We start from the raw sequence: 21,236 nt of genomic DNA on the forward strand, positions 1-21,236 counted from the left end.
TACACGTGTTTAGTTCTTTGCAAGTCAAACGAGATTAAGCACAACCTGAGCAACAAAAGATAGTTGATTTGATGGGGACTTTGGTATTACAGGGTGCTTTCGTCTCACATTGAGTAGTATGAGATGTCGAAGAGTGCTTGGGTGCTTATCAAATTATGAACTAGTTATTGGCACCTCAGAACAGGCTACCTACAGAGGGGCTGACTGAAAAAAGACCGAGTGAAGCGCCGTAGAGTGCAGTAGCAAGGAAGTCAGGAGCGGCACTTTGATAAAGACTTAAGTATTATGGGTGCCTGAGCCCTACATCAAATAGTATAAGATGCTTGGTGGAGTACTTAATTGGGTTGATTCTTTTCCCATTATAGCTAGCTTTTAAGGGAAGGTTATCCAAGTGCTCCAGTTCTTATTATCCAAACTGGAAACAGTGTTGATAAGAATGTGCAACAATAATAACATTAGGCCATCTCCAATGACAGTTCTAAATAGAGGTCCTTAGAGGTAAGAACTAGTTCTTACAAGTTTGCACTATTTGAGGTAGATAACATTGATGCCCCGGTTTAAGAATCGTTCTTATATAAGAACTGTTTCTTAACAATAAAAGAATAATTGTGAGGTAACTTGTGGGATTCATTTTAAAGAAATATAAAGATGTAAGTTCTTAAAGAAATAATTGTAAGTTCTTAAAGAGTTGCACCACTGGGGTGTAAAATTGTTAAATTCTTCCCACTCAAAGTTAAGAACTCTAAATTTGCCGTACCATTGGAGATGCTCTTACTCCCCCGTTAATATAAGAAATGTCAAACTCAGGAGTGACATATGACATATATCAAGTTTTTTTTTAATACGGCATACATCATCAAGTTAGTATGTCATCAATTATGATCTATTTCTATCCAGATGAAGGAATCCAGATTCCAGAATTTGCAAAACGATATGCCTTGTTCCTACAAAAAGGAAGGTACCAAAGGTGTACTACAAGTCCTCATCCATTGATGTGTACTTTCTATTACTAATTTACTATAACTAAGATGACATATGTTGGCCTCAAGTGACTGAATCAGGCATATAAGCATGTTCCTAATGAATCGGAAGTGACACAAGAATTGAGAATATTAAGCTTACAGCGTATGGCTTGTCCGTGTACCATGAAAACACGAGGCTGTGTTACTGAAATCTTATTTGGATTAACATCTACCTTAGAGAATTTCTCAATTAAAATAAATTTATAGTTCTTTCACTTATAGAAAAGCCCTTATAAGCTTATATTATAGAAATTTATGTGGAAGTTAAGCGAGAGAAATCCTGTACGGATCGAGAAGGTGAATTTTTTTTTTTTAATGTATTAACCCTCTGATTCCCAAGGAAGGGGGTCCAATAATCAAGAGTTCGGCTGCAAATTGTTCCCACCATGAATCAAACTCGGGTTCTCCCGAACGATTGATTTATCTAGGTGATTTTGACTACTACAATAAGCCATTGTCTAAAAAACGCATAATTATTGCATATTTTTTCCATAAGTTCTTTGAGATTTTTACTCAAACTCGCTCTAAGTTGAAAGAAAACAATTACTACATGATAAAAATATTAAAATTGCAACAATTGCATTTATGAGCACAAGATTTTACTAGTCTAAATTTGCTAATAAACCCATGCAGCAAACCATATACCAACCAAATAAATTGCAAATCTCACTAGATTTAAACAAACAAAGCATGATTACACTAATCAAACACATAAACTTTTGATTTAGAATATTCCATTAAGATTATTATACATCATTATACTATAGGTGTAAAGAGATCTTACTAGAAAGATGTAATACACAATTGATTACAAATCAAGTTGCAAAAAGAGAAGGATTAGCTGAAGCATTTCCAACTTGAACTTCAAGTAATTCCAAACGACGTTCCAATACATCAAGCTTCTGATTCAATGATGCTAATTTACTCTTAGTTGTAGCCTCTGAAAATTAACAACAACCCCATAAAAAAAAAGATAATAAATTTCAATTAACAACACAAATGGGTCAAAGAAAAATCGAAACTTGAGATGAAAAAGGATATGTACCGAATTGAACAAGGAAATCGAAGAGACGACGAACATTGAGAGAAATGTGAGAAATGAATTCACGATTCTCCCAATCAGCTTGAACTGCTATTCCAACGTTAACTGCGTTTGTGATTCCTCCTGCTCGTGCCATTTTCTTTCTTCTTTGGTTTCAGATCCAATGCAGATTTTTATTCAACTGCTTTTTCTTTTTCTTTTTCTTGTTCACTTCTTCTAGTACTTTAAGGACTTTTTTTCAACTTTCTTTAGCATTTTGCTGTTTAATTAGAAGTTCTATTTTTGTCAACAAAAAATAAAAGGTTCTTTTGAGGAAAGTAAATACAAATTCACACCTAACTACCTGCTTATGGATAATATAATTTCAAATTCAAAAAAAAAAATGGATAATATAATTTCAATTAACAATACTATTTATTTATTTATTTATTTATTTTATTTTTATGACTTTCACCACCGGTTTAATATTGAGTCAGTTATGGTATCAAGTGATTGCAGCTTCCTCCGATCACAGTTTCAGGAATCGAATTGTAATGCTTCCTATTAAATTCAGCGTTAATCACCACTAAACTCATTCATAATTAAAAATACCATTTAGATCATAACAAAAACATATCATATTTATGTAATTAAATAATTTTTTATGTATTATTATAAACTTTTCAATATGAAAAAATAGTTTATAAGAATACAATTTTTGTTAGTAAAAACTTCTAAATTAACACAAAAGTTTATTTATTTGTATAAGCTATTTTCATAAACTAAAAAATAAGTTCAAACGGGCCCTAAATTTTATATGCAAAATGTCCTTGTAGACTTAGTTCAGTTGGTAAAAACATCACATTATATATAGGAGTCGGAGTTCGAACCTCCGGATACTCCACATATTCACCTTAAAAAGGGAATTTCTACCATCAAACTATTTCACTTAAAAAAAATAAAAAAAAAAAATTATAAAATTAATTTTAAATTCTTCAAAATTATATGAGGAATAAGGTTTAAGGCCTTTTTGGTAAAAATAAGTTATAAGCTAGTTGATAGCTGAAAAACTAACTAATTGAAATTAAAGTGTTCGGTAAAATTTACTTTTAAAGTGGTTAATAAATATAAAATGACATAATTGACAGTGAGTAATTTCTTTTTTAGAGTAAATAGTTATTAAATTAAAGGGTAAAAATGGAATAAAGTATAAAAAACTATAAGCTATAAGCTCAAACGCTGTAAGCTAGTAAAAAAAACTTGTTACCAAACACCTCTAATTTTTTGAAACAAACTTATAAGCTCGTATAATAAGCTATAACAACACACCCTTAGTATCAGCTGTGAATAAATTTTTATCACGCTAATTAACTACCATTAACCAACTATAAAAAGGTCTTTAGAGTCATTGTAACTCGATCATACCTACCTCCTCAACTTTGAAACACATTTTAGTTTACTCCGAATGAAAATCTAGTAAACAAGAAACACTTATCTCAAGAAACACTTCCTTTTCAATAAAACAAGAAACACTTCTTAGTTTACTCAGAACAAAAAATCTAGTAACCAAAAACTTACATGTCACTTTGTATGAACTCATTTTCAAGCAGTTCAATTTGACCTCCATATCAAATTATTCAATTAATCAAAGATATAAAAATTTAAAATAAAGTTGTTAGAAAAGGTTACTACATGTTAGATCAGCCAACCCATTCATCCACCACTTTTGCAAGACGTGAAGGCACAAAATACTCAAGTTGTTCCAACTTAGCTTTCACAATAGGTAAATGCTAAAGTGGTGAAAAATGGAAATTTTGACTTAAAAAGTGATAAAAATGGTATATTCAACTTTTTCAAGGTTTAAAATTGTCATTCTCAATGTAAAATTTCTATTTTTCGCATATTTAACTAGTGTTTTAGGACACTTTAAGAATTATGTATTGGTCTGAAATAATTGAGCGGTAAAGTCTTTCATTCGCTGAAAATGTAAATCCCTTTAAATGTTGTAAAATAACATAAAATTTAAAATGTGACAATTTCTAAAACGTTAAGAACCACAATTAAATTATTATACTAATTTATAGTGCATTTTGTCAACAGAAAATTGTGGATAATTCTATTCTATCCCTAAGCTGCTGCAATTAGGCCATTGTGTCTGAGCAATGCATCTGGTGTTGGTTCTCTCCCACGGAATTGCACAAAGACCTGCATAAAACCACATTGAATTAACAATCAAACTGCGCAAGATCAAAAGAAGTTTAGTAATGTAAATGCATTCTCACCTCCAGTGGTGCCTTGCCACCTCCAAGAGCAAGAATGGTCTCCCGGAATTTGCGACCAGTTTCTATAACAGCCTGTGTAAATGCAAACATATAATTAAATGATCACAATCAAATATAATAGGTGAGTAGGCGACAAAACAAGATAAGCTATGTTGTATTTTTTTCAATTATATAATCTCAAAAAAAACATGGGATTTTGAAGATTATTAAGGACAAAGGAAAACACTTCCTTGACAGAAAAGCAAATCCTTATTGACAGTTTTTCTCAATCAAATATACCTTGTTATTATCCAATCCGGCGTCCTCAAATGCAGAGAAAGCATCTGCAGATAGCACTTCAGCCCACTGCATAACAGACAAACTGAATAGTTATTTTCCTGTTTGTTGCAGAGACAGAGAATTCTGTTCTACACTGCGAAGAAAGACCCCCAATATGCGAAACAAAATGTCCATAATGATCAAAACATTACAAAATATACCTTGTAGCTATAGTATCCAGCAGCATATCCACCTAACAAAAGCAAAATCCATGAAAAGTGTAAAATATGAGTTTCATCAGGATGGTAAAGGTAATTGCATACTCATTCCGTTCATGTTTAAATGTTGGTCTAGTAGGAAAAATTTGTCCTTATTTATCTGTCGCTTTCATATTTTAAGATTACATAAACTACTCTTTTTGTCAACTTCACTATTATCTTATCAATTATTTTATACTTGCATAGATAGAAACTAGAGAGTAAATGAATGAGTGAGCCAATGAAAGGTAAATGTATATTTGGAATTTGCTTAATTAATCAAAGCCGTTTTAGTTTTTTCAAAACAATTTAAAAGATGTGTATATAGAATCAGATGGCCTAATCAACAAAGAGGTATAAGAGGCACAACTAACCTGCAAATATATGACTAAAACTGCAAAGGAACCTGTCCTCTGCCAATGGAGGAATCACTTGAGTTTTCTCAGAAACTCTGCGGTCAACATCATAGATGGATTCTGATCCCCCAGGAACATATTTTGTATGAAGTTCTAGATCGACAGTTGCAAATCTTATCTGCAACAAATATAGATTACAATTAAAGTCAATTATTTAAAACATATATGTAACAACACAAGAAAGAAAGGTTAGAATCAGCATTAAACACTTGATAGAATATTGTAAAGAGTCAACAGCATCTTAAACCAGTTTGTCCAGAAACACATAACAATACAAAGGGTGGAAAGACAATTTAGGGGTTAAAAAAAAGAACCAAACCAAATCTACTGTACAGATAATACAGGAAGAAAAACCTAATCACTATTTTAAAGCAAAAGAAAATGGAAAAGAAAGGAAGAGATGAGATGGGAAAATCAAAAAGTAGCAATACTGATGCAGAATGCTTAGATTACTCCAAAGCCACAAGGAAGAAGAATAGCTATTGCATAGTGAAGTCCAGAACTAACAGTATATATTTATGCTTTGAATAAACACAAAAAAAATAAAAAATAATACGCTGTTGTATACGAGGCAAAGACATAGATTGATGAGGAAAGAGTAAAATATGAAAGAGAGCTGCTATATGATATGAACCGTTGTTTCACTAAAATTCACAAAGGCATGATAAACTCTCTCTCACAAGGTAGCCTATGGTTTTTATTTAAAAATCATTATTAAACCCGCATTTTAATCGGTTTTGAATATTGACTTCCTCACACATGACCTGCATCCGTCATCAACCATCAATCATATCACACTCTCACGAAGGCATGATAAGTTTGACAGCGAGGATCCAGCTGGATGGATCTCGCGAGCTGAGGTGTATTTCCGGGTCCAAGAGACCATACCAGAAGTGAAAGTAAGTTTAGCGCAGCAATGTATGGAAGGGTCAACGACGATCCATTTTTTAATTCCCTAATTGGAGAATATGGAGATCTGACATGTGAGAGGTTAAAGGAGGCTCTGTTGGAGAGGTATGGTGGTCATGGTGAAGGTGACGTTTATGAACAGCTGACAGAATTGAAACAGGAAGGAACGGTGGAGTATATCGCAGAGTTCGAGTATCTCACTGCCCAGATACCTAAACTTCCAGAAAAGCAATTCAGAGGGTACTTTTTACATGGGTTGAGGAATGATATACGAGGAAGGGTACGGAGTTTGGTGGCGTTGGGAGATTTGTCTCGTACAAAACTCTTGCAGGTGACGCGTGGAGTCAAGAAAGAAGTCAGAGGAGTCAATGGGTCGGGTTTTAGTAGAGGGTCCATATCCAATAGTGGGTCGAACCGATCCGGTTCGCATGGCACGGGTCGTAATGGATCAGATTGGGTGTTGGTAAAGGGCAAGGAGGGTGTATCTAGCAGTGGGTCAAAGGGGTCAGTTAATGGGCCAAGAGGGGACAAACAAGCCCAAAGTGACAAAAAACGCAGTGGGCCTCGTGAAAGGGGATTCACTCATTTATCTTACCCTGAGTTACTTGAAAGAAAACAGAAGGGGCTTTGTTTTAAATGTGGGGGTGCATTTCACCCAATGCATCCTGACCGACAGCTGCGAGTGATAGTGGTGGAGGAGGAGGAAGATACGGCGGATGCGAAGGTGTTGGCAGTGGAAGTCGAAGATTCTGATGAGAAAGAGAAGGGTGAAATGAGTGTCTTAAACTTGACCCACATTGCCCAAGAAAATAACCAAACTTTGAAGTTCCAAGGTGTTATCCATGGTGTTCCTGTGCTTGTTTTAATGGACAGTGGGGCACCACACAATTTCATCTCTACGAAATTGGTGGAAAAAATGGAGTGGCCTATTGAAGACACACCCAAGTTGAAAATTAAGTTGGGTGATGGGTTTCAAACTACAACTCAAGGGGTTTCTAGAAGGTTAGCTATGAATATTGGGAATTTTCAAATTACTAGAGATGCACATTTCTTTGAGCTAGGAGGTATTGATTTGGTGGTAGGGATTGAATGGCTCAAAACTTTGGGTGATACCATTGTCAATTGGAGGAAGAAAACCATCAGTTTTTGGAGTTTGAAGGAGTGGGTGACGTTAAAGGGGATAGGTGGAGGTGATGAATCCATGGTAGCTTTGCAGAATATTGTAAGTAGACAGAGGCATATCAATTACTGTGGGTTTTGGAGGTTTGAAAAAAATGATCAGAGGAATTATGTCAGTCACAGAGGAAGGAGTTGGATGATCTTTTACAACAATTCACAAAGGTGTTCAAGGAACCATTAGGTTTGCCTCCTAAACGTGGTAGAGAGCATGCTATCATTCTTGTAGATGGGCATGAAGCTGTGAATGTAAGGCCCTATAGATATCCCCATCATCACAAAAATGAAATTGAAAAGCAAGTTAGGGAGATGTTGAACTGTGGAATCATTCGTCATAGTACAAGTTCTTTCTCAAGTGCAGTCATTCTAGTAAAGAAGAAAGACAACTCTTGGCGTATGTGCATTGACTATTGTGCCCTCAACAAAGTCACTATCCCAGATAAGTTTCTTATCCTTTTTTTTTTTTTTAGAAGTTAAATTAGCCCATCCAAATTGGCACCAGAGAGTTTCTTATCCATATTATTGAAGAGCTTCTTGATGAACTCCATGGTGCAAAGTTTTACTCTAAATTGGATTTAAAATCCGGGTATCATCAAGTTAGAGTACAAGAAGAAGATATAGCCAAAACTGCGTTTACGACACATGAAGGGCATTATGAGTTTTTGGTAATGCCATTCGGCCTCATGAATGCCCCTTCAACATTTCAGAGCCTCATGAATGAAATTTTTCGCCCTTTACTAAGGAAAAACGTGTTAGTTTTCTTTGATGACATTTTAGTATATTGTAAATCTTGGGTTGAACATTTGAGACACTAAGGGAGGTGTTACAGCTGCTGGTTGATAACAGTTTGGTTGCAAATAAAAAAAAATGTCATTTTGCACAAAGAAAGGTGGAGTACTTGGGTCATTTGATACCAGAAGATGGAGTAGCAGTTGACCCAAGTATGGTAGTTAGTGTACCTAGTGGCCAATTCCTAAGAATGTTAAGGGGGTGAGAGGATTTCTTGGCTTAACAGGATACTACCGAAAGTTTATTAGAAATTATGGGAGGATTGCTAAGCCTTTAATAGAGCTTACAAAGAAGGACAATTTTGTGTGGGGAAAAGAAGCTCAGGAAGCATTTGAAGAATTAAAAAGGAAACTGACTACATCCCCTGTTTTGGCATTACCTGACTTTAATAAAGGTTTTGTCATAGAATGTGATGCATTTGGTTGTGGTATAGGGGCTGTCAGAAAAATTAAGCAACAGGGAGAAGAAAGTAAGCAGTTGTTGGTTCAATGGAGAGGTAAGACAGTAGAGGAAGCAACTTGGGAGGATCAAATAATGATAAGAAGTCGATTCCCACCATTCAATCTTGAGGGCAAGGTTGTTTTGAAGGAGGGAGTATTGATAGAGCTCAAAATAAGAAAGAAGTAATGACACGTGATCAATTAGTGTATCATGAGGCTAAGGGACCCAGGACGTGGTTGGTTTATTATAAAAGGGAAATGGAGGATAGTTTGTTATGATTGGTGACGTGGTGCATAGAAGTGAGAGAGCAAATAACCAATTCCACAATATAAGGAGTAGAGGAGAGCGTTGAGACCTTACCTTGGATATTTTGTGATATTCTGTTAGAATGAGCAAGCAGCTGTAGCTAGCTTGTAGGAGCCTAGCTCTGGGACAGAATCTAGGGAAAGAGATTTCCATTCTGTAATTCACTCCATTACACATATAATAATAAAGCTCTCTTTTCATTTATTTCTGTTTATTACTCTGTTTTCAGCTATTCATTGTTTTGGTTCGTATCAGCCTATGATATGGAATAAAGACAAACATAATTCAATCATCAAATGGTACGTCTGTTACTTTGATGAGAAACAACCTATCAAAGCAATATATCACACTGACTAGAAGGATGGAAAAAAAAAAAAAAGTCTTTTCTCTGATTTTATAACGTTAATTATGCTGCTATTTAGTGTATTTTTTAATTGGCTGAGTAGCTAGTTGCAACATTTTCATAGCAACTAAATTCATTCAAAATTTGTCACCAAGGATGAGAGAGAATGTCTGGAAGCACCAGCGCACAGGAAGAAGAGAGTTGTCGCGGTTTTTTTTTTTTTTTATAAGAAATGTTAGTTGTTTGTATTACAATGTTATGCTAATTTTTTCATAATGTTTTTGTTGTTTAAGGAAATGGAAAAATTATGGCCACATCAATATACTGTCATTTGTGAGTTTGTCACTAATCCTTTTGTCGTACCAATTAGCAATTTTCAATATGAAACTTTCAATTTCAAATGAAGATGTAGAAAAGGTGTAGTTAACCGATATATTCATACTGACCTGTCGAAGACTTTGAGTGCCAGCACGATAAGTTCTGGCAGCAACAAGCTTCAAATATACATCTTCAGGGAGAGTCTCCCCAGTTTCATAATGTTTTGCAATGCCCAATAAAGTGTCTCTAAAGCAACAAAAAAAATTACATAAATATAAAAATACATGATATTCAGGTTAAAAAATATAATGTTATTTACAAAAGAAAGGATCGAAGTAACATCCAGGCAAGACAAGGGCATAAACTTTATATGGATTTATATAATTACTTATTACTTACTTATGGTAACACCAGTTTTCCATGAACTGAGAAGGTAATTCAACAGCATCCCACTCTATTCCCCTAATACCAGCCACTAGACCCTCATCTTCCTTGGTAAGCATATGTTGAAGTGCGTGGCCAAATTCATGGAAGACAGTCTCAACCTGAGAAAAAGGAGAAGACGAAAAAGATATTTTATGAACTATTTTCAAATTTATAGTGATTAACAAGGAAACAACTTAGGAACTGCAGCTCAGTCTATACATCAAAAATTGTCAGTAACATATTGTATGGTATCATAGCTGATATATCATGCCTTAATTATCAATCAATTTTATTATGCCAAAATTTAACAACCCGACTCTAATTATTGATAATGATATTAATTAAAGACTCCAATTAGAAAATAAAATAAGGTTTATGGAGTCAACGGAGAAATTAAAGTGAAAAAGGGACACAATTATACATTAGTAATTGGAAGGGCAATTTGGACATTAACTCATTCATACAATGGGTAATATAATGAAACTAGACTCAACTTTCTCCATTTACTTAGTTACAAGCCTTACATGAGTGTTCATTTTCCATAACCATCCATTAGATAAGAAAGAAAGGATCAATTTTACACTCCATTCCCTCCTTCTCTCATGGACTGAATCCCTCTCTCTCAAAATCCCAATCTTCAAATTGGCTTAATTTAGGTTGCATGTGCAATTAACCTCATAATTTGGAGCTTTTGAGCGTTGAGAATTAAGGTAAGAGTTACAATCTCTTCTTTTCCTCTCTGACCATCTCATTCTTCTGTTTTTAGAAAACCTTATAAGTTTGGTTTAACCTTACTATTCTGTGCATGCATGTGAGTTGTTTGAGGATTGAAGAAACAGAGCAAGTTTGAAGGAATTGGTTGGTATTATCATGAGATATGAATTAGGGGTCATTGAGTTAAGTATCACTCTTGTTTTTAATTGAAAAGTTTATGAAAAACCTCAAATTACGCTGCATGAATCGATTGATGCCCTGTATGAATCGATCGGTGTCTCTGGAAAGCTGAAAATCCTATTTTTGTACTGTGTAAATCGATCCACCAGTCTTCCCTGACATGGTGAATCGATTCATGGCTGTCCAGGGTGGATTTTTGCACTGATAAATCGACTCATGAAGCTTATTTTGAATAAATATCGATTTTTTAAGGCTCTAATGACTCCTAGCTTGTATGTTAATGATTTCTATTTAATAAACATGTTTCCTCGCCATTTCAAACATCGAATTATAACCTTATGATGAGAACATATGAATTAAGCTCATGGAAATTATGTCGGGTTTGGGTTTTTAAGGCTAGGCAAGATTTATGTTATGTTCAATCAGTTGATTTAATTGTGGTTATCCTATACCACCAAGTTAATAGTTAATAATTGTTGCTTTGATTGATTCCATATGATGAATCCTGCAACTGACTCCATTTGAGGGTCCAAGTTAAATGTGAGCCCCGGGCGGAACCCGACGTACATTATTATCGGTATTACGTAGTTAGGCACTCTGAGACCGGCTTACCTCGGAGCGACCTTTGAAGGATAAAATGAACAAGATAATAATTTGTGTTGATCAACTGATTTATTTATGAGCCACGGTGTAGTCACCACCTTAGTTGGGTAGTAGTAACCCACTGAGAGTTAGTAGTCTCACCCCATCAATTATTGTTATAGGTGACAGGTTGTTTACGAATAAGTGAACCTCAAGAGGATCGGATGCTTAAGGCACATTGGAGGATCGTTGCGACATCCACTTGTTTACTTATTCTTTTATGCCTCAAATGTATAAAATTTCCTTTGTACATTACGATAGACCTTATTTGATCTTTACAAGTTAAGCATTTGCCTGTTGGACTGGTATGTAATGTCAGGCAAAAAATTATTCTGTAATTTTAATGCATTCCCCTTATATTTAGTCCACATTATAGACCAAGTACATCAAACATTCTATGAACCTAAAAAGTATATTTTTTTTTCTTATAATAAGGACCGGAGGGAGTATCTTTTACCATCAAGTTATTATCAATTATATTACCCATTATATTCAAAGTCTTATAGTTCCTGCTTTCCTTCTCTTATCTAAAAAAACTCATAATGTCAACACAAATTATTCTTTAGAATCCAGCTAATTGAAAAAGTAGTGAGAGATTAATCATCCATTTAGACCAAATATTTGAGTTCAGAACCTATTGGTAAAATACTTAATGATGTGACCAGAAACTGCTATAAGCAATTAGTGCTTCCACTAACATAGCCTAGACACCTTTTTTATGGAGAATTGGTATGCACTGTGCCTTACACACAGTTCATCCTGTTTTTCACATAATTTTAAAAAAAAAAACATGTTTTTTAACTATCTTTCGATGCACAAAATTGACAAAGATTTTGGCAATTTTTGTCTTTTCAATATGAAACCTGATGATCAGTTTTTAAGGCAATGTACATAGTATTTTCCTTTTTTTTATTACACAAATTTTAGCTTAAAAATATAAATAGATAAATAAATAGAGTAAAATATTTGTTACCTCGCGGAATGTCATTAAGCTTGGCTTGCTTCCCACCGGAGGTGTTTGATTGCAGACCATGTGGGCAACAGGCAACCTTGATGAGTTACCATCAGGTGACAGTACACGACTACGAGCAACAACTTCATCCATCCATGCACCTTGCCTTTTTTCAGAAGGACGGCTGTAGGGATCAAAATAAAAATAGGCAACTGGACTACCAGAAGAATCTTTAACACGAAAGAACTTGACATCTTTATTCCAAACCTGAATACCAGTAATCATGTGTCAGGAAGTTCAAAATAGATGGTTCCCAATACAAGAACAGCTGAACAACAGAGAATTTCATTACCGGAGCTAGACCATCGGCAGGCTCAATTTCAATGCCAAAAAGTGTTTTTGCAAGGTCAAAGAGTCCATCCATAACATTTGGCAGAGAGAAAAATGGGCGCAGTTCTTCCTATGAAACAAAAGTAGCAGATGTATGAGCTTTCTTTAGGCAGATTAAACAAATTCAATAACAAATGAAAGACTGATACACTGTTAGAGGTGATAAATTATCATTGTATTTTTTATTATCATTGTATTAGTTTGTAAATTAGTCAATAGAGTGAACGGGATGAGCAGACCATTTTCTATGACTCTCGGGTGAGACTGGGAAGAATGGACTTTCATGTGGTTGACATGGATAATAAATAATGCCTTTCAGAATGTAAAAAATAACAGTGAACAAAACTATGGAGCTTTCCCTTTAATTAAGATGACTATGCCATTAGTCAGATAGTTTTGGAGAAAAAGGAATGTTTAATCGGGGGGAAAATCATATGTAGGAACAAAATAATAGAAATCAAGACTAAGATCCTTAATGATATGCAATTACAAATTATGAAATTAAATATAATTATATATGAAGGGAAGCCTTGACATAGCAGTTGGAACTGCTGAAATGTGACTAGGAGGTCACTGGTTCAAGTCGAGTAATTAGCCTCCTACAAATGCAAGGTAAGTCTGCCTACAATAAGTCAACAAGTCCAACCCTTCCCTAGAACCCACCCTGGCAAGGCTTTATAGTATAAAATTGCCATCCTTTTTTTATTTTTTTTTATTTTAAGAAAAGACACTATAACTGCATGGGGCATCCGTGGTAAAATTTTGTGAAAATGTGTTTTAGTAGGATATTTACAACAGTCAACCAAATAGTTAAAAATATATTGCAGACTTATCATAAATTCTTGTAACTTTTCTTCAAAAAGGACCTTCAATTCAAGTTGTATAAAATATCAAGTGTGAAATTATTCTATACATGAGCAATGTATTAAATATTACATTACGTGGAATGGAGATTAATTCTTCTTCCAGATATTCTTAATTTCTTTCTCATGCTGACTAACTAGCAATCGTCAAAACTATAACTACAAGCTTAAGTTCTTAAAGTGCCTTTTCAAAATTATGACTGTGAGTGAGTGAGAGAAAGAGCAACCTCGTTAATGTCATATTTTGATTCACGGAGCCTCTCACTCCAAAAGGTAACATCCCAATGTGTCAAATCATCAGCTTCCAATGCACCCTGGTCTTTTGAGAACTTCTTAAGGTCTTCTATATCTGCAAAAAAGGAAGATGGAGTGTTATTGGCTCATTAAAGGAAAATGGACATGTACACACAATGCAATTTTCCCAAATAAGATGGATGTCAGATTTATTAGGTGTTGGAAATTTGGAATCCTACGAAAATAGAAAAAAAGACATCTATTTTTTTGCTCTTTCGGAATAGTCAATGACAATAAGGAGCTAACTCAAGATATATGCACAATGCAATTTCCCCATACATGCAACTAACTGAAACAACTGCATACCATATAAATCATGATGCAAACACTACACCATAGACACAACTTATACATTACCTTGTACTGCAGCTTCCCAGGAAGCTCTACGAAGCTTCTCGAGAAGTTCTTCTGCTTTATCAACAGTTGCCATTTTAGTTGCCATGCTAACCTGATAGATAATATACATCAGCAACCTACATAGAATTATATTATTAACAATGAAAGAGTCATACCTCAGCATAGTTATTGTAGCTAAGAAGCTTGGCCTTTTCCAATCTAAGCTTTAAAATTTGCTCAATAAGTTGAGTATTATCCAACTCTCCACTAGATGCACGTGTTATATACGCACGGTAGACTTCCTCACGCAAAGAACGGTTGCGAGCATGTTGCATAACAGCAATATAACTTGGAGCATCCAGTGTAATTACCCATGGCCCATTCTCAGCGGTGGCATTTTCATGCCCCTGCATTTTTCCATCAAGTAATCAAAATTTAAAAAGATAGCTAATTGTCGTAACTTGAGAATAGTAACATAACATGTCAACAAGATCTACCTTGGATACTGCGCTTTGTGCAGCCAACCCAAGAGCAGTAGCAGGTAATCCATCAATCTCCTTCTTATCTGTAATGAGCTTTTCAAACTTTTTGGTTGCATCCAGAACGTTCTCTCCAAATTTTTCTGATAATCTTTCCAGCTCCTGCAGATGAAACCATGAGAAAAAAAATATAAAAGAAGAATACAAAGAAAAGCAAGAATCATCAATTGAACTTTGTTTAGTTATGTACAATCACTTTGCTTCTGAAATTTGAGCATATGTGTATGCACATAGAATCACTACACCAAAATCTCATCACTATATTTGGTTTATTAAGGTGTTTGCATATATTAACCAAAATTCCTTGCTGAGATCTACTGCCAACGAAATTGGAATTTCAGGCTGTTGCATATTGGCTCATTGCTGTTTTTTTTTAATTTTCAATTTTAAAAGAATTTTACCAGTTCATGTTGCTCGTGCCATTAATTTGTAAGACACATGGAATCTCAAAGTATGAACACTAACAAACCCATGATCTTAATTTCAACCCTATTCTGAAAACATGATATGCCCAGTTGCTTCCGTGAATAAAGATAGAGATATAGCCAAAGCCTAGTACATGATCAATCAAAATGGTGGGAAATTGGGAATCAAATAGCTCAAATTATTAATAGGAACAATTTACATTTGGTTTTGGTTGTTAAAATATCACACCTGTTCAATTTTGTTGAACTGTTCTCTTTTATCATCGTCAAGAGAAACACCATTAAGAACTGCCTCCTTTATTTGGTCTGCAAAGGCACAAATACAATTGTTACAATGTAAACTGACAAACCACAAAATGAGTTTGTCTAAAATCCAGTGGAAGGTAAATAGACCGAGTTTATGAGTAAAGTCACAAAGATATTCCAATATTGCAATCAAATACCAACAAGTGGAACAGACACAACATCTCTATCACAATTAATCAAAAAATTACCAAAAGAGTGGAATCATAAATCGGAAAACTTTGTACCAACTACAATTCCAGCATCTTTCACAATTCTCCATCTTACAAAATAAAAATCTAGAAGCTTGGAACCAGCATCACAATGCAATACGAAGCAATTCAAGCAATTTAAGAGTATAAAATAGCATGCCAATACAGAAGAAATAAAACATCATATAACAAGAAGAGCATTTTGAACTTACTTTCAACAATTCGTTTGCGAGCATCACTAAGTGTCTTCCAATCAGGAGAGTCTTGAATTGCTTTGAACGCATTATAAAGAGGCTTGCTTTGACCCAACCTAAGCTGAAACTTAACTTTTTCTGCCTGCAAATATAAATTAATCATTGTTAGCACAACAAAATTACAGTAATCACAATCCAAAAGAGAAATACATAAATGACCAAAAACCCATAATAAGAAGAAAAACACCATAATAACATTCTGCAATATGGCTCAGATAGTCATCATGCAGTAAAATTGAGGCCAATAAACCAATTCACCAGTGTGATCAATAGTTGAACACAAAAAATACCAACTTGTTCAAATTCTGCTATGCTACTGTGTTATAGCCACTATTTGACAACATTTCATACTAAATTGCACATCGTGGAACATTAGCTTCTTTTTTTTTTAAATCCTGCTACATTACAACAATATAGCATCACTATTTTATACTAACATGCAATTCACATAAGGCAAATATTTACCTACATCCTAAATGCACAAACAATCATATTAATATAAATACAAAATTATATCAATACCATCATTATCAACGGAAGAAAAGATTGAAAAATCCAGAATTATTATATTAAACATACCTGCACATCTTCGATGGCTGAACGAAGCTCAGAACTATCCTTAACAGATTTAAGATGATTAACCATCCCCCAAACAACAGCCAACCTATCAACAATATTCTCCAACGGTTCAACCAACTTAGGCCAAGAAGGTTCAACATTTTGTTCAAGTTCCTCCAAATCACGTTCCTACAAAACCCAAAACACAAAATCAACAAACACAAAAACCCATTAATCAAAACACAAAATCAATCAAAACCCATTAATCAAAAACCTATAAAAAATCCAAAAGGCGAAAACTTTACCAGTTTCTCAAGAAGGGCACGAATACCAGGTCGGACATGTTTAGGTTCAACAGCATCAAAAGGAGGAAAAACAAATTGGTCAAGAAGAGGATTTGCCTCAACGACGTCGTTTAATGCAGAAGTAGCCATGGAAGAAGAAGAAGAAGAGAAACGACGAGAAGAAGTGAAAGAAGGAGAAGTGGACTTGTGAAGTGAATCGATGCAGATGGAAAAGGAAGAGGACCAGAGAGGACAAGGAAGGGATTTATTGAAATGTTTAGGGTAGAAAATGGAACGAGAAGTGCGTTTAATGGAACGAGGAGAACGTGAAAGAGATTTTGTGAGAGTAAGTCGTGTAGCCATAAGCATGTTTGCTATAAGAAGGACTCCTACAAGTGTTTCGTGTCTCATTTTTTGAAAGAAGCTATTTTCTGTATAATAAGCTGTTTTTTGGTCAGGTTCTTGAAATAGATTACCCAAGATTGTTTTTTATGTATAGTTGAATTTAATAATTAATATACAAATTTACTAAAAAAATTATATTTTTAAAGTCACCCATATAAGTAATATAAGTAATTGTGATTTATTAAAAATGTTGTTTTTTAGTTAAGACAGTGGGACCAAGCGGTTAATTAAGGAGATTCTCTAAGATGGGTCGTTCAAAAGAACTCGAGTTCGAACAATTCTTAATCCGGTTTTATGATTAGGTAAAAAAATCGTATCACCAACCAGTTGGATTTTATGTAGGTAACTTGTTTATGTCAGAATATCAGCAATTCTTGGCACAGTAAATCAGTAATCAGAAATTTGATTAGTTTACACCTTAGTTGCATTTGCACAGTTCTAGGTAGAATATTTTAAATGTTGCTAGTTACAAAGTATACTGAAAAGGAAAAATCATCATTTAATGTGTTGGCTTTGGATTTCATAGTGTTGTGAGACAATATTTACAACTACAAATAAACCAAAACCTTAGATTTTATGTTGGTGTCTTTGACAGGATTATTATACATATGTAATGTTGTAATGAGTTATCAATGTCTTTCGACATCAAGGAACTGTTTGGATTCGTTTATTTGAGTTTATTTACTGACATAAGCACTTGTGAGATTGTTTGAGAGAGCTTATGGAAACAACTTATGGCATGCCATAAGCTGTTTTCAACTTAGTTTATAAACTCTCCAGGACAACTTGTGAAAATAGTTTATATCAAAACAGTTTCACATTATGTTATCCTTTATTATAGAAATAGATCATGCAAAAGCGTTTGATTAAATGTTTATCCAAACAGGATCGAAATGAAAGTTGACAACATTGAGATGACAACTTAAATGCTCGTGAGTCACAATTCACATTTAATAGATTATAAATAGATGATGTATCTATACATTGCAAGAAGATATCTGATCAAGTTTTTCTAGTTTCATACATAAGAAAGTTCCAGCCTAATGCTTTTCATCTGCTATATATAATCCTCCTCTTCCAATCAGGAAAACTGATCACCTCGAACCACTTGACCATAGTGTTGCCCGCCACTACCACATAGCAAACATAATACGTCAAAGAATTTGATCTAAGAATCAGAAGTGTCAAAAGCTTTTCAGTCTTTGAAAAGAAAAACGGATTCAAAATCACATGTTCAAAAATTTCAGAAGTTCTTTTCAAGCTTAATAACAGATTACAGGTATCACGTAGTTTCGAAGGCCACAATCCTAACATCATCAATCATTTTTGTTCATTACTAGCAGCTTGCTAAGACACAAAAAACAGATAGTACAGCACAATTGAGGAATTAGTATGCATGCCTCTTCAACATAAGTGCATACCTGGTGAAAATTTTTCGTTTTCTTATTTCTTGTACTTCATGGTTGCTTTTTCAAAACCAATGGTTGGAAATTGTTTAGCAAACTCCTCAACATCATGGCGAAGCTTGGCAATCTCTGATTGCACGTAAGAGGATGACTGCAATGTTTCCACGAAGTCCTTTAATTTTGTTCCTAATTATGAAAATTCATCAGTAACAAGTCAGTGTCTAGGACTAGATAAAACAAACACAAACACACAGAAAGGGTATAGTAAATTTACGAACCTTTGCTCTCTGCCTTAATCTTCAAAGCCAAGTTCACAGATGCATCAAAATACTCGGCTACCTTAACGAAATCCTCCTCAACAAATCCCCTTGAAGTAAGAGCAGGAGTTCCTGAAATCCACAAGAGTTATCAAGATCAAGTAGTTGAACAAGCAAAATTAAAAATCAAAATCTAAGATATGATTCATATGAAGAGCCTGTACCCATCCTGATTCCACCGGGAACCATAGCAGACACATCTCCTGGAACCGTGATTTTATTAGCTGCAATATGTACTGATTTCAACACCTTCTCAACTCTGGAGCCATCAATACCCTGAACAAATATTTATGAAAATGACCATTAGTTTTACTACTATCATTGTTAAGATGAAACAGCAGTTTATATGGATCTGACATGATTAGTATTTTCATATCGATAATTAGTATTTTCATGTCAGCTTTATGAAAAACTAATACACAAATAATTAGTACTGGATGTTATTATTGTATAACTTAGTAGACTCACAATGCTTCTATGAAAAGTCAAAGTAGTCGTATGGTTACCTTGTTCTTCAAATTCACCAAAACTAAATGATTCTCAGTCCCACCAGAAACAAGCTCATAGCCTTTCTCAGTCAAAGCCTGCAATATATTTAGTGTCAATTAATACACGAGTTATTCTCTGTGGTATAACTAGGAGACCAAGCCCTATGTTGTGGTGACTGACATCCAATATCTATGAGAAGAGACGATTGAATTATCCTTTTCAATGTACCTGTGCAAATTTTGCGGAATTGCTGAGAACCTGCTCTTGATATGCTTTATACTCGGGAGTTGTAGCCTGAATACACAAAAGGAAAGGCAAAAGATATTATAACTTGATGAACATACATCACACACCGCACATACTCTCATTCAGTATCACTAGTATCACTCAAAAACTTGGTTACTCTTCAAATAAATCCTTCAGATGAACCCTTTTGTTAAGCTAAAAATATAGAATGGAGAAAGCTTACTTCATATCCATTTTAATGTCTGCTGCAGTAAGTGATTTTAAAATCTCAATATCAAGAAAAATGCAGACAATGGCGGAATTAAAACGAAAGTAAAATAATGGTCATCATTATGTTTCCTATTTATTTACCTGCTTCAATGCAACAGTTAAACCAGTAATGGTATGGTTGTGAGGACCGCCTTGTAGTCCGGGGAAGACAGCTTGATTGATTTTGTCCTCATAGTCATAGAACACCTTCAAATAAGTAAGTAGAATTAGTATCTCTTTTCGGATACTGCCATGAACTTGCATAAATATTTGTAGGGAGTATGAACAACTTGATAAAATAATAATGTAAACAGAATATAGAAGTGCATAACAAATATGAAGGAATTTTGTTCAGGCCTTCAAGGATATACCTCTTTTCCTTGTTTGTTGACTTCTTTTAATCCCTTCCTGAAAAAGATCAGAGCTCCACGTGGTCCACGAAGTGACGTGTGAGTTGTGGTAGTCACTATATCAGCATAATCAAAAGGTGAAGGGATAACACCAGCTGCAACCAATCCACTGATGTGTGCCATATCTGCTAACAACACAGCTTTCTGTTTGTCACACACCTGTTGAATAAATTCTGGTCTTAAGGAGAAAAAATTGAATATTATGCTTCCTAATTAAGAAATTGATAAAATGGGTTAAATTGAGATGTGATGATGACATGGGAAATATAAATTCTTCAATTTATTATGCATGGTGCTAATTGTGTGAATACCTGGTCATAGTCAATGTATCCTGTGCTTTCATCCAATCTCTATGGCATTGTCTCAAAAAGTATAGAGACTGCAGATATCTTTTTTGCGTCAGTCTGCACTGTGAAGATAATAATTAATAATTTTCATCTTGAATGAAAGTGCATAAGTCGTCGGGAAAATGTAAACAATATCGCATATAATACAATACCTTTTTAAAGATGGATGTTCTCGGAATAGTAATACATTTTATCATTAAAATACCTCGCACTAAAGATATTCTCGGAAACATGTCAAGGATTCATGACCATAAGCCAATCCATAAATCTATTGTAGATTTCACTATAACAGGAAATGAAAGATGGATGTTGATAATACCTGGTATCCATGAGAAAGATGACCTTCATGAGGGAGATCAAGTGTAAACTTGAAAATTTGAAGGTGAACCAGATAGAGGCTGCACGTTCACTGCAAATCAGGGGTAACAAAGATAAGTAAACTTCCATTCTAAAATATTTAAAAAACCGATTCACCCTC

General features: G+C 34.5%; 3 protein-coding genes across 3 annotated transcripts; all 3 read right to left on the bottom strand.

Moving 5' to 3' along the window:
- Nucleotides 1-1,664: 1,664 nt before the first annotated feature.
- LOC123903754 (protein BRICK 1) lies at nt 1,665-2,355 on the bottom strand. Its single transcript, XM_045953352.1, has 2 exons — nt 2,068-2,355; nt 1,665-1,962 (listed from the first exon to the last, which is right to left on the bottom strand). The coding sequence occupies exons 1-2, from the start codon at nt 2,198-2,200 to the stop codon at nt 1,838-1,840; spliced, it is 258 nt and encodes an 85-aa protein (XP_045809308.1). The 5' UTR covers nt 2,201-2,355; the 3' UTR covers nt 1,665-1,837.
- A 1,628-nt stretch (nt 2,356-3,983) lies between these two features.
- On the bottom strand, nt 3,984-17,351 carry LOC123903745 (probable cytosolic oligopeptidase A). Its single transcript, XM_045953342.1, has 17 exons — nt 16,911-17,351; nt 16,627-16,794; nt 16,006-16,129; nt 15,529-15,605; nt 14,833-14,976; nt 14,512-14,742; nt 14,357-14,447; nt 13,933-14,054; nt 12,805-12,912; nt 12,474-12,719; nt 9,938-10,083; nt 9,667-9,784; nt 5,215-5,374; nt 4,805-4,836; nt 4,605-4,670; nt 4,326-4,397; nt 3,984-4,248 (listed from the first exon to the last, which is right to left on the bottom strand). The coding sequence occupies exons 1-17, from the start codon at nt 17,298-17,300 to the stop codon at nt 4,171-4,173; spliced, it is 2,373 nt and encodes a 790-aa protein (XP_045809298.1). The 5' UTR covers nt 17,301-17,351; the 3' UTR covers nt 3,984-4,170.
- Nucleotides 17,352-18,227: 876 nt separating this feature from the next.
- Nucleotides 18,228-20,609, bottom strand: LOC123903753 (serine hydroxymethyltransferase, mitochondrial-like; the record flags this gene model as incomplete). The annotated part of the gene is made up of 8 exons (XM_045953351.1): nt 18,228-18,424; nt 18,716-18,886; nt 18,979-19,089; nt 19,182-19,293; nt 19,524-19,601; nt 19,735-19,800; nt 20,104-20,208; nt 20,373-20,609. Coding segments are annotated over 7 exons (858 nt in total), but the record flags the coding sequence as incomplete, so codon positions are not given.
- Between the last annotated feature and the right edge of the window lie 627 nt (nt 20,610-21,236).

Source organism: Trifolium pratense, linkage group LG2 (genome assembly GCF_020283565.1).
Source record: "Trifolium pratense cultivar HEN17-A07 linkage group LG2, ARS_RC_1.1, whole genome shotgun sequence".
Lineage (NCBI taxonomy): Eukaryota > Viridiplantae > Streptophyta > Magnoliopsida > Fabales > Fabaceae > Trifolium > Trifolium pratense.